The sequence below is a fragment of the Rhipicephalus microplus genome, chromosome X, assembly GCF_043290135.1.
Source record: "Rhipicephalus microplus isolate Deutch F79 chromosome X, USDA_Rmic, whole genome shotgun sequence".
Lineage (NCBI taxonomy): Eukaryota > Metazoa > Arthropoda > Arachnida > Ixodida > Ixodidae > Rhipicephalus > Rhipicephalus microplus.
The window spans coordinates 344,982,161-344,996,350 of NC_134710.1; the positions used below are offsets into that span (position 1 = coordinate 344,982,161).

Sequence of the window (14,190 nt, forward strand, 5' to 3'; positions counted from 1 at the left end):
CTAAGCTCAAGGAAATTTGTTCTGCTTTCTCTCGTAGTATTGCCCCATTTATCAGTAAATTGGCATTCTGTGCGCGCTTTCACTAACGAAGCACGGCATTTACGAGATCCGGGTACACAGCATCCCTATGCCTTTTCCGATCGGGAGCGAACCTGCTCGCGTTACCTTGCAGCTTGTTTTTGGCTTTCGGGATCGTAGAGAGAGTGCTCTTGTTGATTTCATACTTCACTGCTACTTCACTTTTCTTCACTCCAGCGTCGGCTTCTTGGATAACGACCAATTTCTCGCTAAGGGGTAGTATTCGGTACTTGCTTCGTGGTGACATGGTCGATTGAAAGACTGCACAGCACACAAAAAAAGAGGCCTGCTTTGGGTACGTTGGAGTCGACCGGCTTCTTGGTTGGCTTGGCTTGGCTGGCTTCCGGTTTCGCACTTTAGAAAAGCAGAGATAAGCCGCGAGCCAGCTTCGTACCCACTGTGCCGGGCGTTTTTTGTTTTCGCAACGCAGTGCGGTATGCGGAGAAACAATTATGCAACGAAACCTTTTCTCTGGAAGCTTTAAGGTGCTTATTTTCAATTGTAGACTGTTATGATGGCCATAAGCACAGAAATTTTCAAATATTGTCGGCAAATGAGCTGAAATTTTTCAGTATGAATAGGCAGAAAGTACCAATTAACCGAATGACGAAGTTTGAATCAAGCAGCTTTTAAATACATTGAAAGCATAAGGGGCCAAAATTTGAATTTAGTTTTAATTAACTGAAAGTACGTATTATAAGAGTTCGAATTATTGCTAGTCTACTGTATGTTAATAAAACTCATAAAAACAACACAATATCTCCTGCAGATTAATATAGAAAGCATGAAGAGATGTTATGTCATTTCCAATGAAGCAGTTGAGGTATTCCTCACTCACTGGCTTGTATGAGCATAGCCAAGCAAAACATGGGAGTGTGATGTGCATAGTGTCGTGTCGTGCAAAATAGACTACAGATATAGGTATCATGTTTCCATATTCATTGCTTTTGATTATGAAGAAATTAAAATTTTCTATAGCGATGGCTGAAGGAATGAGACAGGTGACTTGCTAGGTTGTCGCTCCTGTTCAAGCGTGAGCATGCATGAAAATGGTACTTGAAAAGAACAATATTTTGTGAGGAGAAAATGGAATATTAGTAACTTTGTGAAACCTATACAATAAGAGATTTACTCAGACATAATAAAGGCTCCTCATTGCTGCTTTTGTGCCATAAAACCGAGCATGATTAACAAACACAGTGAAGGCTCACAACAAAATAATAAATGCAAAGAGGCATAGTAAGGAATCATGTTTTTGCCATTATCGTGTAAAACACAACTTCAAAATATTTCAAACTGTTAAGTTGTGAAAACTTAAGGGACAAGAGACAAGATAATTCAACACACGAGCACTAAACTTCCAACTAAATTTCGTTGAATAAACACGTGAAATATATAGGTAACCATGCGCCTGCGCAGCTTCACTACCACAAAAACACGACGCCCCAAAGTGGTAAGCTTCCGCTCAACAGTAGTTAGTAGAAATAAAAATATATATAAATGGAAGTTATGAAATCACAAGGGACTATAGGCAGCACACCTGAAAAACACAATTCCTTTTTTGACAGTGTAGTAGAGGGCACGTTGATGCACTGGCTATCATCCGTGGTCCTCTCTGCTGCTTCTATTATTTCTCGCATTTTTTGGTCGGCATGAGTGCAAAGTACTGCACATTTCTGAAATTCTGGTGTACAACCACAGTTTCGGCAGTGCTTCCCTGTGTAATTAAATACATCTGGGTATTTAATATTTTAAGCTGGGCTGCTCTATTAGAATTCGTGCTTCTGCTGCTTTAGTCCTTTATCCCACATCCGAGCTGTCGCTCCAAGCGGTTGAAAACACACTCCTCTTTCTGTTCTATTACAAAAGGACATTGGACAACAGGACTGAAGGACCTACAGCAACGGTTTTCACAGAAAGAAATTCAGCAGAGCGGGGATTCTCAAGGTAATACTAAGCATTCAGTGTCTGAAAGAGAACACAAGCTTTTTTTTTCACATGAGCCTGTAGCGTAATACCTATGTCATTTCACTAAAGAGGTCTTGCAATATTTTAAAATCTGAAGCATTTCTTAGCAGGCTGCAAGTGCTATTGCCATTACTATCTATCTATCTATCTATTTATCTATCTATCTATCTATCTATCTATCTATCTAGCTATCTTTCTATCTATCTATCTATCTATCTATCTATCTATATTTTACAATGATGGCTGGCTACAGTGAGCTCTTGATACAACTGATGAGGATTCGAGTTCCTTTATGTAACGGGAACTATATCTTCCATTCAAGCTACAGCGCGCAGCAGGATATACACATTGCGAATTATCTATGGTGGCCGAATTGTGCTCAATGGTAGATATCGTTCGTGTGGAAGTAGGATTGTTTCCAATTGTTCTGTATCTGTCTGTCTATCTGTCCGTTCGCGTCTGTCTATGTTTGTCTGTCTATCTTTTTGTTTCTTTCTTTCTCTCTTTCTTTGCTAGCAAGCTAGTGTAGTAGGTGCTTTCGTGATCCCCGTCTAGTCCCACCTGAGTGCTCTCGTGATAATTAGTAAAGGAGGGTTGCAGGTTGTGACGAATATGTCTGACCAGTTATGACTTAAATAACGTGGAAACATCGTCCCGTATGTTATTAAACCCTCTCTTTGAGAAGCATGCAAGTGATTGGCAGTTATATCTCCTCCAGCAGGAGCAGTGAGATCAGACATTGGTTAATTAAATGCGAGAGAGTTCAGAAAAACTTGCGTCGGCAGCATCCGCCTTCCCTCCGCATGCTTTGCCTAACATTGATTCCAATAGCATGTGGGACCTGCAAAATTTTTTGGTCTAATTACCATATTTGCATTATATTCATTTTAGTATGTCAAACATACTAAAATGACCATGATCCAAATCTGAAATAACTTCTGAAAATTAACATAGCGAATCTATGCCATAAATAAACTTAAAATTAGAAGAAAAATTACAGTTATCCTATACTGAATTTTTTGCTGCTCCAGGTGCCACATTTCCCACTTGCATGACAATCACAGGGTGCCGCCAATAGCAGCAGGTTTTTTGTGAAAGTCAGCGCACTATAGTTTTCAAGCTTGCTCAGATTGCTTTATCACTGACGTAATCTATGAAAGTGTCCATTAAACTACTGGATTTCAGATGTCATGGTCACACACAATTCCAACAGTTTCGTAAGGTGGCTAGCTCATGTGACGTTGCTATGTCAGCTACACCTCACTCATGGCCTCAAAAATGTAAAATGCTTGTGGATCATGATTTCGTATTTTTTTACAGCAAAAGTTAGAGATCACAACAAATGTTGTTTTTGGCATAGTTGTCCGCCACTGCTGCTGATGTCCATTACCACTATCAGGTGAAATGAGAACAAACTGAGTAAATAAAGGACACCTAGTACAAATGTGGATTAGAATCTCGGTCCTCTGTGTGCCAGCCGAGTATTCTACCACTGAGCCACGCTGATGCTTGAAACTCTGTAGCAAACTGACCATAGGCTGGCTTGTCGGGAAAGGAATCGTGTTAATATGCGTAATAGAGCATTTTAGAACAGAGCAAAGAAACATTCAGGAATAACACTATGCAAAATGTGCAATGAGTGGGTCATCGAATGCTTCATCCCATTACAAAAGCTTCAGGCATAACTCTTCATCGTCGTCAGCCACAGAATGAAAACATATCAAAAAAATTTCTTCCAAGTGTGATGCGCGTCCCACGCTTCATCAAAGAACCACAAAGGATGGCATAGTGAATGCCTCTCTGCTACACAAAAAAATGCCAGATTCTACGTACTTTGGGAATAGACGTTATGCAAAGCATGCATGGAAAGTGGTCTCATATTTTTTTAATGAGCCAAATGTTGTAAAGTGACACTAAAGATATGTACAAATGTACTCACAGGTGCGCGTTAAAACGCCGCATATGTTTTATATAACTAGCTTACAGTTGTGTAACGGTGCCAACAGTAACATGTATATTAGCAACACTAAAAAGGGTAAGCTGATATGAAGTACTGGTGCTCGCGAGGATGGTAGCCCTGGACACTGCTACATAAATCAACTTTACCGAATGGCGCCTAACTACCATTGACGTCAACCCAACGTGAGGGCTGTATCAAAGGAGTACAGTCGAGCGCAATTTGAAGGTTATCGTGCGAGCGTAGTCCAAAAACTACAACTGCAACATGTCCCAGAATTCACTTTTGAGGAGAGGGTGGCATCACGCAATCTTCACTCACTTTTTTTTTTTTGCTGTTCCTAAAGCAGCAATCACTTCTGTTTCAGGAAGCTGTTTAAACGAAGCAATGCACAGCCGTAACACACCTTTCCAAGCAGTTCTGTAATCGGCTGCGGAGATAAGAGCTCACAAAGAATACACTTGATCGCGATCAGTGGGAGACTCAAAATTTAGAGAAAGGGTGTAGAGTTTGTCCTAAGAGTGATTGTTATAGCATGCAACAGCATATGAGGAAGAGAAGAAGGCAAAATCGTTATTTTTATTGCTCAGAAATGTGCCGCTGGGACTCTGGCACATTAGGCTGGACGACACTCGCGCGATAACCTTCATATTGCATGCGACTGTACATATGTGACGTTTATAAAACTGGATAGCTAGTACTGAAACTACAATTGACGTTTTACGAACATTAGGGTCTACTTGAAAAGCAGTTTTGAGAGCTGGCGTCGCTCTGTAGTAGAATACTTGATTGATACGCAGTATGCTGGGGTTTGACTCTTGTTGGGACCCTGGCTTTTTTTTTGCATCCATTGGGTCAAGACTGCTGATGTCAGCTTTTTCTTAACAGTCACACAATAAAATTACCTATGTGTGTTCTTGCCGTTTCTGAGTATAAATATGGAATGTCAATCACATGTGGCACATAACTGCATACTTATGGCACATACTCGGCCGCGGGTATGTGCCTCTGTCTGGCAGAAAGGGTTTGACAACGTACACTATGGAATTGGGACATTATTTGTGTCATGACCAGCGAGTAATATTAGTCAAACCATCGTGCCCCCCCCCCCTAAAAATTGTGGTTTACCCCAAATAAGGGGTTGATCACGAGAGCACCCAGACGTAGGTGCACAGACAGACAGACAGACAGACAGACAGACAGACAGACAGACAGACAGACAGACAGACAGGCAGGCAGGCAGGCAGGCGGGCGGGCGGGCGGGCGGGCGGGCGGGCAGGCAGGCAGGCAGGCAGGCAGGCAGGCGGGCGGGCGGGCGGACGGACGGACGGACGGACGGACGGACGGACGGACGGACGGACGGACGGACGGACGGACGGACGGACGGACGGACGGACAGACGGACAGACAGATGCCCAAAGTGCCTACAGTATGCAAAGAAACGCTTTGCATGTGAAATGATGATGATTTATGGCGCAGTGGGTACACTGCAAGTGTGCTTGGCAGTCACCGAAATAGTGTTTAAAGAAGCTGCAAGAAAGGCCGCTCTTCCAGCTTTTTCTGTGACTGTGGTACGTTTTCTGCTCAGGCATGGGAGTTTTTAAGAACTCGCAATATCGTGCGAACATAAACTTCACATTAATTAATAACAAGTGATCATTTTTACATTCACATTTGCACATGAGGTGCATGAAATCTCCGGATCGTGATGTTGCTATTAGTCCTTCCAAAAAGCTTTCCTCGGAATTGCTGTAGGCCCCATCAAGGTGCTTGCACACAACACAGATAGGTGATATCTCGCTTAAAAACAAATGGCCAGCTCTACAAGAGCCGTTATCATTTACAAATGATCACGGGCTGATTAAGTCCTGCACACAAGTTGAGAGTTTCTACATACATATAGAAGCGAGTTCAATCGCTTCAGACCCAGTTGATAACAATCTAATCATTGTATTTGTCGTGTGCGCCGTATACTTGAGTGAGTCCTGGCTATTCAATCTGAATTGTACAATAAGGTACATTATTTATATCGATTGCAAAGTCCTTTTTGTACGAAAAGCATAGAAAAGAGGAAAAAAAGAAATCATCCATGCTAAGCCGACTGCTGCTTTGTCTGTGTACGTAATGGTAGTAGGAGACGTTTCATGGTTCAAACACCACATTTTTATTCATATACATGTGCACATATTTTTAAGCAATTATCAGCAATTTAAGCAATTACCAGCAATCTACCATCTGTCATACGTCAGAGGCTTACCCTTTTGCCCAATGGAGTGCAAGGAACAAACATTGCAAAAGAAGGACAACTACAGCCAAACTTCGATTATACGTCACCCGGTTTTACGACAACCTGCATTTTATGACGAATCGGTTTGGTCCCGGCAAATTCCCGTAGAAACAATGTATTAAAACCCTTGGTTATACGAGACACTTTTAACTCCAGGAAAATTAAAGCAAGATTTTTCAGAGTGAGAAGTCAAGCTTTTTTTGTCAGAGTCACACTTACCTTAGGAGGGAATGCTATAGAAATTACTGACACCTCAGAACCTTTGGAGTCTACTTTAATGAATTCATGCTCTGGGATAGTCAGATAGAACATCTTCAAAGTAAGCTAGCTTCCACATGTAGTTGGTGTTTCGAGAAAAATTCCAGCATCTATTGTCTGAAAAGCCAAAGCCTACGTTGTACCATGCCCTGTTTGAATCGCAGTTAAAATACTGCGTATTGATATGGGGAAGTTCAACAAAAACAAATATTAGTAAAATAATCTCAATGCAGAAAAATGTGCTTAGAGCGATTAATTACGTGCCTTACAGAACGCATCCCGATCCACTAATTACCACTTATGGTATCATGCATTTAAACAGCATGTGCATACCATCATCGTTTTTACAGCTCTACAAATCACAGATTGAACACGGCATATTGTTCTTATGTGAAGTCGCGAACATCCACACCAACATTCTTCACTGCCTTACAAGGCACCACGAGTATTGGTTTGTGCCTCACCGGCGAACTAACCACGGCTTTCAAACTCTAAGCTATACGTTGCCTTCTTTGCTTAACTAATTTGGCTTTTCTCACACCTCAATATGTGAACTTTCCTCTAACTCTTAGAAACTTATTTCGTTGATGTGTGCATTTCCCCACGACTTGAATTATATTTTGTGTATGCAACCATATTTGAATATGTCTGGACATATGTGTTTGTAGTATTGCCCATTTTATTGTGCACCGAGTTTTTCTGCTTTGAGTTTTTGTTTATTATGCTACGCATTAGCCTGTGCTATTTCTGTTTTCGTGCATACCACAGTTGTGATGTATCCGGCGAGGAAGGGAGCAACGTCAAGCCGTGACTCTGTGGCTTTTTCCCTCCTCCTCAGCCATGTATTTTTGTATGCATGTCTGAAATACTCAGACTAAGACTTTTATGCTGACCCGACATCTTACGACGATTTTCAGATTCAGTTGGAAAGAAAAAAAATACACCTTCACTCGAATCACATGTTGTTCAAATATTCACAAGTGCAAAATATGAACTTGTGTACCCCAAGAAGGACTACAGGAAAAATCGTCATCTTCGTCGAATGGAAAATTTATTCTCCCAGAAGTTCATGCCATAGAGTTAATATATTGACTCTATGGTTTATGCACTTCTACATACGCATCGATTGCGCGCATATGTATTCGGGTTCCTTACCTAGTCAAGCTCTATTCACATAGAGTAGGTTCCGCTGACCAAAAAGTTGATATTTTTACATTTTCGGCCCTTGGAAACATTTCTTGGTCGACAAACAGCTGATCTCCTGCCTCTGTCACGCTCGAAGTGACCGGTTCGTGCACACATAAGAGCACGACGCAGCTGCTTTCATTGTGCAAAATTACTTTCACTTGACGTCAACGTTCGTAACAATAGCGGGACACCACTAGTTGCACTTCAGAAGGCAACAAATTAGAACGTGCACAGCTCAGTCACGCACGAACGCATTATACATAAACTCGTCGTTCGTCGCCATTATGCGATAGCGATGGCACTGCCTCCCATGCACTACATGGGAGGCACACGGCAACACGGTTTCGGTTTCACGCGCAGGCAATTTTTGGACTCTATTTATACGTAGAAATATTTGTGTTGGATTTAATTGTTTTCAAAGCTGAAAATAAACATTCGTTCGAACATTCTTCAACTAATTATTGCTATCGTTAGCTACCACTGGCAACTATATTTTAATCTACCCTCATCGCAGAGGCAGCAAGTCGTGCTGTGGGCTTATTCAGGCAGCCAGTAGCCGTTTTTGGGGAAGAGGAAGTGTCGCGGCCTATAATCTTAGTTTTTCGATTATACGACACCCGGATTATGCGACAGTTTTGCGTGGTCCCCTAAAAGTTGTATAATCGGCGTTTCACTGTATAAGTTATAACAAAACACAAAAAGGGGTGTAGTTGTTACAGTACAAGATTCTTTTGAAGCCACCGGGAAATGATTCGGAAAAAAATTCGATTTATAGCATCATGTGTTTCTATTGGGGTAGACTAGGCGGAGCTATCAAGAGAGGAAGTCCTGTAACACTTGCCACAGTACAGGTGGGCGAACCTAATTGCTGTGCAGCTGGTCACTTCTACATGCAATGTAGCACGTGAACAATGATGGCTGGCTACAGTGATCTCTTGATACAACTAATGAGGCTTGGAGTTCCTTTATGTAACGAGAACTATAGATTCCTTTCAAGATAGAGCGTGCAGCAGGATACACATTGCTAATTATCTGTGGTGGCCGAATTGTGCGCAATGGTAGACATTGTTGGCGTGGAAGAAGCGTTGTTTCCAATTGTTCTGTCTTTATGTTTTCCGAAACGAGTTCTCACCAGGGTTCCTTTCTACAATTACGATGTGGCTATTGCCTTCGTCCACGATTATTCTGATTTACAAGTAGAGGTTGTTTTCTGTGTTGTCCTCGCAGTTATTTTAAACCTTCTTTTTTCTTTATTTGGCTTTAACACCTCCTTGGCACCGTACATTTCCCGAACATCATTGCATTGCACATAGGTGTACTTCTTTTTTTGTGTGTCTGTGCTTTCAACGGCTGTTGTTTAGAGTCAAATGTGTTGCATTTTTGTTGGTGTCACTGACGTCCACATTTTGGCCTTGCTGGTATCGCTATGGTAGTTTTGATAACATTCAATTTCAAACATGCTCTTGGCTTTTTTCTCGAAAGTTGATGTGGGGTCACTGAGTCCACGGTTCAGGGTGCAGGTGCCGAAAGTAGAGCAAATTTCGGAGCAGCCAATATTTAATTTTGGAGAAGCTTATGGGAAAAAATCATACATTTATTTATCATGAGATACCAAATTTGGGGCAATATAAATAAGAAGGCTTACATTTTGTAAAACAAACAAAAAATGTATAAACCATTCAACTTCACCTAAAGTGTACAGAGTGAACATGAGCACTGCTATTTCCATGAAAGTAGTATTTTGACCCACCGCACTGAGCAGAAAGTGATGAAGTCCATATTAGCATTTGCTGTGCCTGTCAAATCTCTTGACAGACGCTGTGAATTTAAATATGGATCTGCCAAGCTTGCAAGCTTAGAATTTGGGAGATTCATAAAATATGGGAATAGGCACAATTTAGTTTTCTTTGGGAAGCAGAAAAGTCATAAACTGCTCCATATGATATCAAGTAGCTTATTTAGACGTCAGTTATTATAATGGTATACTCACAATTTCGCGGCGTATAAACGCATGAGCAACCTAGCAAAATGTGCAGTGCCCCATGAATAGCGCAAACAGCCCCTTCTGAATCTCAATACGCTTTTCCGCTGGGCAACACTGTACTGCAGCAAAGGTAGCCCCAAAAGATACTGAACAAACTTTTTGTCGCCGACATTGTCAGCCACATCGATAGATTGGATCCTGATATCAATAGAGACAACCTTCGTTCCAAGCAAAAACTATGGGAAAATAACGAATTTTAAGCATTTTCCACAAACTGTTGCGTCTAGCGGCAGCGCCGTAAACCATGGATGTGACGTTGGGTGACGTCGAACTCACTGGAAGCTCGTAAGCCAACAATCCCAGCCATCGCCCGCATCTCTCGACTCGCTCATTTTCAATTCGGTTCCCAGAACAGGTATGAACAGCAACAGCAGCGAACAATGCTTCTGGCTGGGTCAAAGCGCAAGTACTTTTGTGGAAGGGAATGAGTAGAGTGAAAGGACAGCTGGAGAAATGGAAGTGGAGGAGAAGGACATGTGCATACTGCATGCGCGTCTGTGAGCTCGACGTCACTGCTCGCGAGCAGTCGCCGCGTGCTCGAAATTCACCGAAAATACAACCAACTGTTGAAAACTACGGGAAAGAAAATGCCGTTTATCGGAACAGGAGTATCTTAATTCCGAGTAGAATTTCGAAGTTAGTCAGTTTTTTTTTTTTTTCAATTTTTGTTCAGTATTCACTCAAGCAGCATTTTCTGTATGGGATAGAACCCAAGCCAAAAAATTTTCTAACCTCTATGTCTCCCCCCCCCCCTCATTTCCCACCATTTTTATTCTTTCGCTAGGGGGTTATGTGCCACTTCGACTCCCTTGCAAAGCGCGTTCGACCAGGTAAAATAGCAACGGCGTGCTCCCATTGGCCCGGTGACGATACTGAATGTCTATCGCCAGGACTGTGGCCGGGATGACGCAACTTCAAAAAAAAAATTAATGTGCCACTGCTAAGGCAATCAACGTGGTCGCTGGCAACGCCAGTGTTCGCAGCACGCCGAGCTTGTTTGCGCGAGAAAAACGCGGCATATGCTCCCAGCTTTAGTTCCTAACAAGTCTTAGCCGCAGTTTTAGGCTAAGAAATTTACATTTCCCTTGAAGCGTTGGTGGCTACAGCAATGCATTTTGTCTTGAAGTTCAGTCCTCCCGCCGATAGTTATCAGATACGGTCAACAGACCAATGGGCGCAACAGCGTTGTTGCTTTATCTGGTAATATTTGAAGTACATTCAAAGCACTATAAAGGTGGGATCTGTGCGCTTTGACGAATGGCGCAAACTGCATGTGGCCGATATGGCCTGCATTTCTCGCTGAAATTAGCACACCTGAGAAAATTCTGAGTCTGGCTGGGCATTTTGGTGCAGTGTGGTAAAATTTCAGCGAGTTTCACGGATTTGGTGCAGCTCGGTGCACCCCTGTCAGTGTGCTACTGTGATGACTTTATGGAATAAAAAACAGAGTGCCAAAATTATCAGTAAGTCCTGAAGTTTCCGCGAAGCTGTTCGATACTGGTGCTTCTGTCATGCGGCAATGTGCGGCATTTTATGTGCCGAGGCTTGTGCAGTAGCAGAGTGTTGGTGAGGGCTATAGCTCTGAGAGTAACACTGCAGAATTTTCTGATAAGTTCGAGGCTGGAACATGAGTGATTAGTTCATTTCGTAAAAAAGTTCATTGTCTTCCACGTGAAATGAACAGACGGAAGGTGATTACTTTCTTACTTTCTGGCTGAAAACAGGTGGACGTCATTTTGTTTCTACAAATGCGTAACATGGAGCGTATTCTAGCAGGTGTGTAAGAGTGGCATGATGTCAAACAGTGGTTGATATGAGGAGGCCTCAGCTGTCAGTCACATAAGAGAAAAAAGAAACGCAGGCTTAATAAGCTCAGGTGTGATGATGTCGGAGTGATAACAAGGAATTGTTTTCATTAACTACATCACACTGCACTAACAATCGGTGTTTGCCAGATGTGGATTAAGCAGTTAGACTCGGGTGGACTAGCGATTCATCCTCCAACAGTGCCTTGGCAATTTACATAAACTATATGGTAGCAAGCCGTGCCGTGATTTCTGGAAAGGGCCGTTATCATACCGGTTCCATTACCAAGATTACTTGAATACTATGCGTATGTCACATCGAATGCTTTTTACATCAGTATCATTTTGAGCACAATCTCTTATCAGGGGTTCATAACTATAATCACAATCATCGAAATCGTCATCATTTTTGTACCCTTGCTAGCACGCAGACCTTTTCGAAGCAATCCCTTATTATTCCAGCCTTGCTCCAAGTGATTTTAAGCCAGAGAATTTTCTCACTTCAACGTACTGTCTGGTTTTCTGGCATACTTGTCTAGGCTGTTCTCTTCTTGGCACCAATTCTGCCATTGCGACAGATGTACCATTATCTGTTCAGCACATTAGTACATCACCTTCTTTTTGTCCTCTGAACAATAGTGTACTATACTAGATACGCCTGTTTTCTCTCTGAACCACATAACCGTTTGCCCGTCTATAAACCTCTCACTTTTCACTCACTTGCTCATTATGGGGTCCCTAACATTATACTTCGCTTCATTATTTTTAAGTTTCTCTTCGCTTCATTATTTTTTAAGTTTCTGCTACATAGTTTAGTCCTCTTTTCTTTACAAATAGTATAGCAGTAATCTTTCTGTTATCAGTAGCACCTCCCGTGCATAGTTGTATCCAGTCTGTGTTTATTCCACAGCTTTACTTCTTATGATCTGGGTCTCCTTTCTCCGATTGGCACATTCTGTCACAGATTCTAGAGTGCTGACTGGCGATCCCACATCTTTGTTTTATCCCCAAGCTATGAAACATTGTCCTTGTGTTCGGCGGACTGATGTGCAATGGTGTCCTAGCACTTTCTTGGCAAATCTCTACGTCTAGAGGGGTCATCTCTGCAAACTGAAACAGCAGTTTAAACACATCCATGACTGCGTTGAAAAGGCAAATCGCTCCGAGGGGAGTTAGTTTATTATTGCTGTTTGTAGTTATAGTTGTTATCATGTAATGAGAAAAAATGTAATAGAGACATGGCCATAAGAAAAAAGGAAAACACAGACGCAAGCAAAAAAACGCCGACACAAACTCAGAGCTGGAGCCCAGCAAGCGCTGTGGCTCCAATGAATGTTTGCGTTATGCTCCCGCCTTGGGCCACCTTACGCCTTTTTTATTTTTATGTAAATGCGCTTTTGATGCCAGAGAGGACTAATTGCTTTTACCGAATTCGTATTTAACCTGAGGTCACATATGGAGTTGTGTAAGGCGTTGCTTGCCACATGGACCAAGGCAGAATTCACAGGTATGGGGGCCGAAGAGCACATGGATTACGAGCATGAAAATGCACTCGCTCACTTATACATGCAAACAGCTATGGATGTATATATTCGACAGAATAGGCATAATGCTCGCACAACTGTGCTATTCCTGCATCTTCAAACCACCTTTCCAAGAGGATGTGAAATAACCTATTATTTTGTGTCTTCTCTTTTGAATGTCATTATTTCACAAGCAAAGAACCATATTCGCATGTGTTGTTACAGATCGATGTAAAGCAATCGGAATCTGGTCACATGATTTATTCGTTTTGGATCGACATTCGTTCACAGGTGACGAGAAAGGATCACAGCCTGTACATGGCCCGGAATACAACGTGTACCTGACACCGATGCAGATCAGGACATTTCTCTTGACTTTCTCCTCAGACGACAAGAAGCACATGATTTGCTCAATTGATTAAAGCTTGAAGAGCGAGCAACACACCTTCGCTCTCTCATACAAACTCCTCGTCCAGCATCGTTATGACTGCTGAAGCATGACTTGCGACTCGGCTGTGTTAGAAAAAAAATGTCTATTATCAATAGTAAAACTCTTTTCAAGCTCTGTGCAAGTGTTCATAGCTGTTTTTACTTGAGAGGTTCAACGTTCTGTGATCATTGAGGGCATTATAAATATAATATATAGATAGGCAAAGAAACATTTGCATTCAGGGAAATAGAGTCTGTGTTGTTTACCAGGTGTCCTGAGTTTCTCTTGGCTTAAAAAAAGGACATGCAATGGGTAGTACAGTAAAAGGTTATTAGACATATATGCTGTGTTCGGCACATTGCCCACGTTTGTTACCAAATGTTTGTGCATATCTGATACGGCTAACTTGAAAACAAAGTTCAGAACAAAAAAAACAATGCATCAGCTACCATTAGGTAGTTCACGCTGCACAGAAAGCACGAACGTTTCAATATCTATTAAGACTCAACTGACTTAGAGGTTTAAAATAAGAGGGCAGATACCTAATAAAGTATGATAATTGTTCATATATTTTTTAGAGTAATGTTACTAACACGGTAATCGGAGCCTTCTCGTTGTCCATCGTTCGCTACCACAAAATTTGAGCCAGCAC

At 41.9% G+C, this 14,190-nt stretch overlaps 1 protein-coding gene across 3 annotated transcripts in view; it reads left to right on the top strand.

The window, feature by feature from the left end:
- The window catches only part of LOC119161161 (lysosomal alpha-mannosidase), a 218,865-nt gene extending 205,190 nt beyond the window's left edge, over window positions 1-13,675 (top strand). For 2 of the 3 annotated variants that reach the window (XM_037413512.2, XM_037413511.2), the window contains exons 26-27: window positions 1,948-2,025; window positions 13,400-13,675. In XM_037413512.2, the coding sequence (XP_037269409.2) occupies window positions 1,948-2,025; window positions 13,400-13,530 (209 nt within the window). In that variant the 3' untranslated portion in view covers window positions 13,531-13,675. The remainder of the gene's footprint in view (window positions 1-1,947; window positions 2,026-13,399) is intronic. The other variant, XM_075879813.1, reaches the window with a different exon arrangement.
- The last annotated feature ends 515 nt before the right edge of the window (window positions 13,676-14,190 follow it).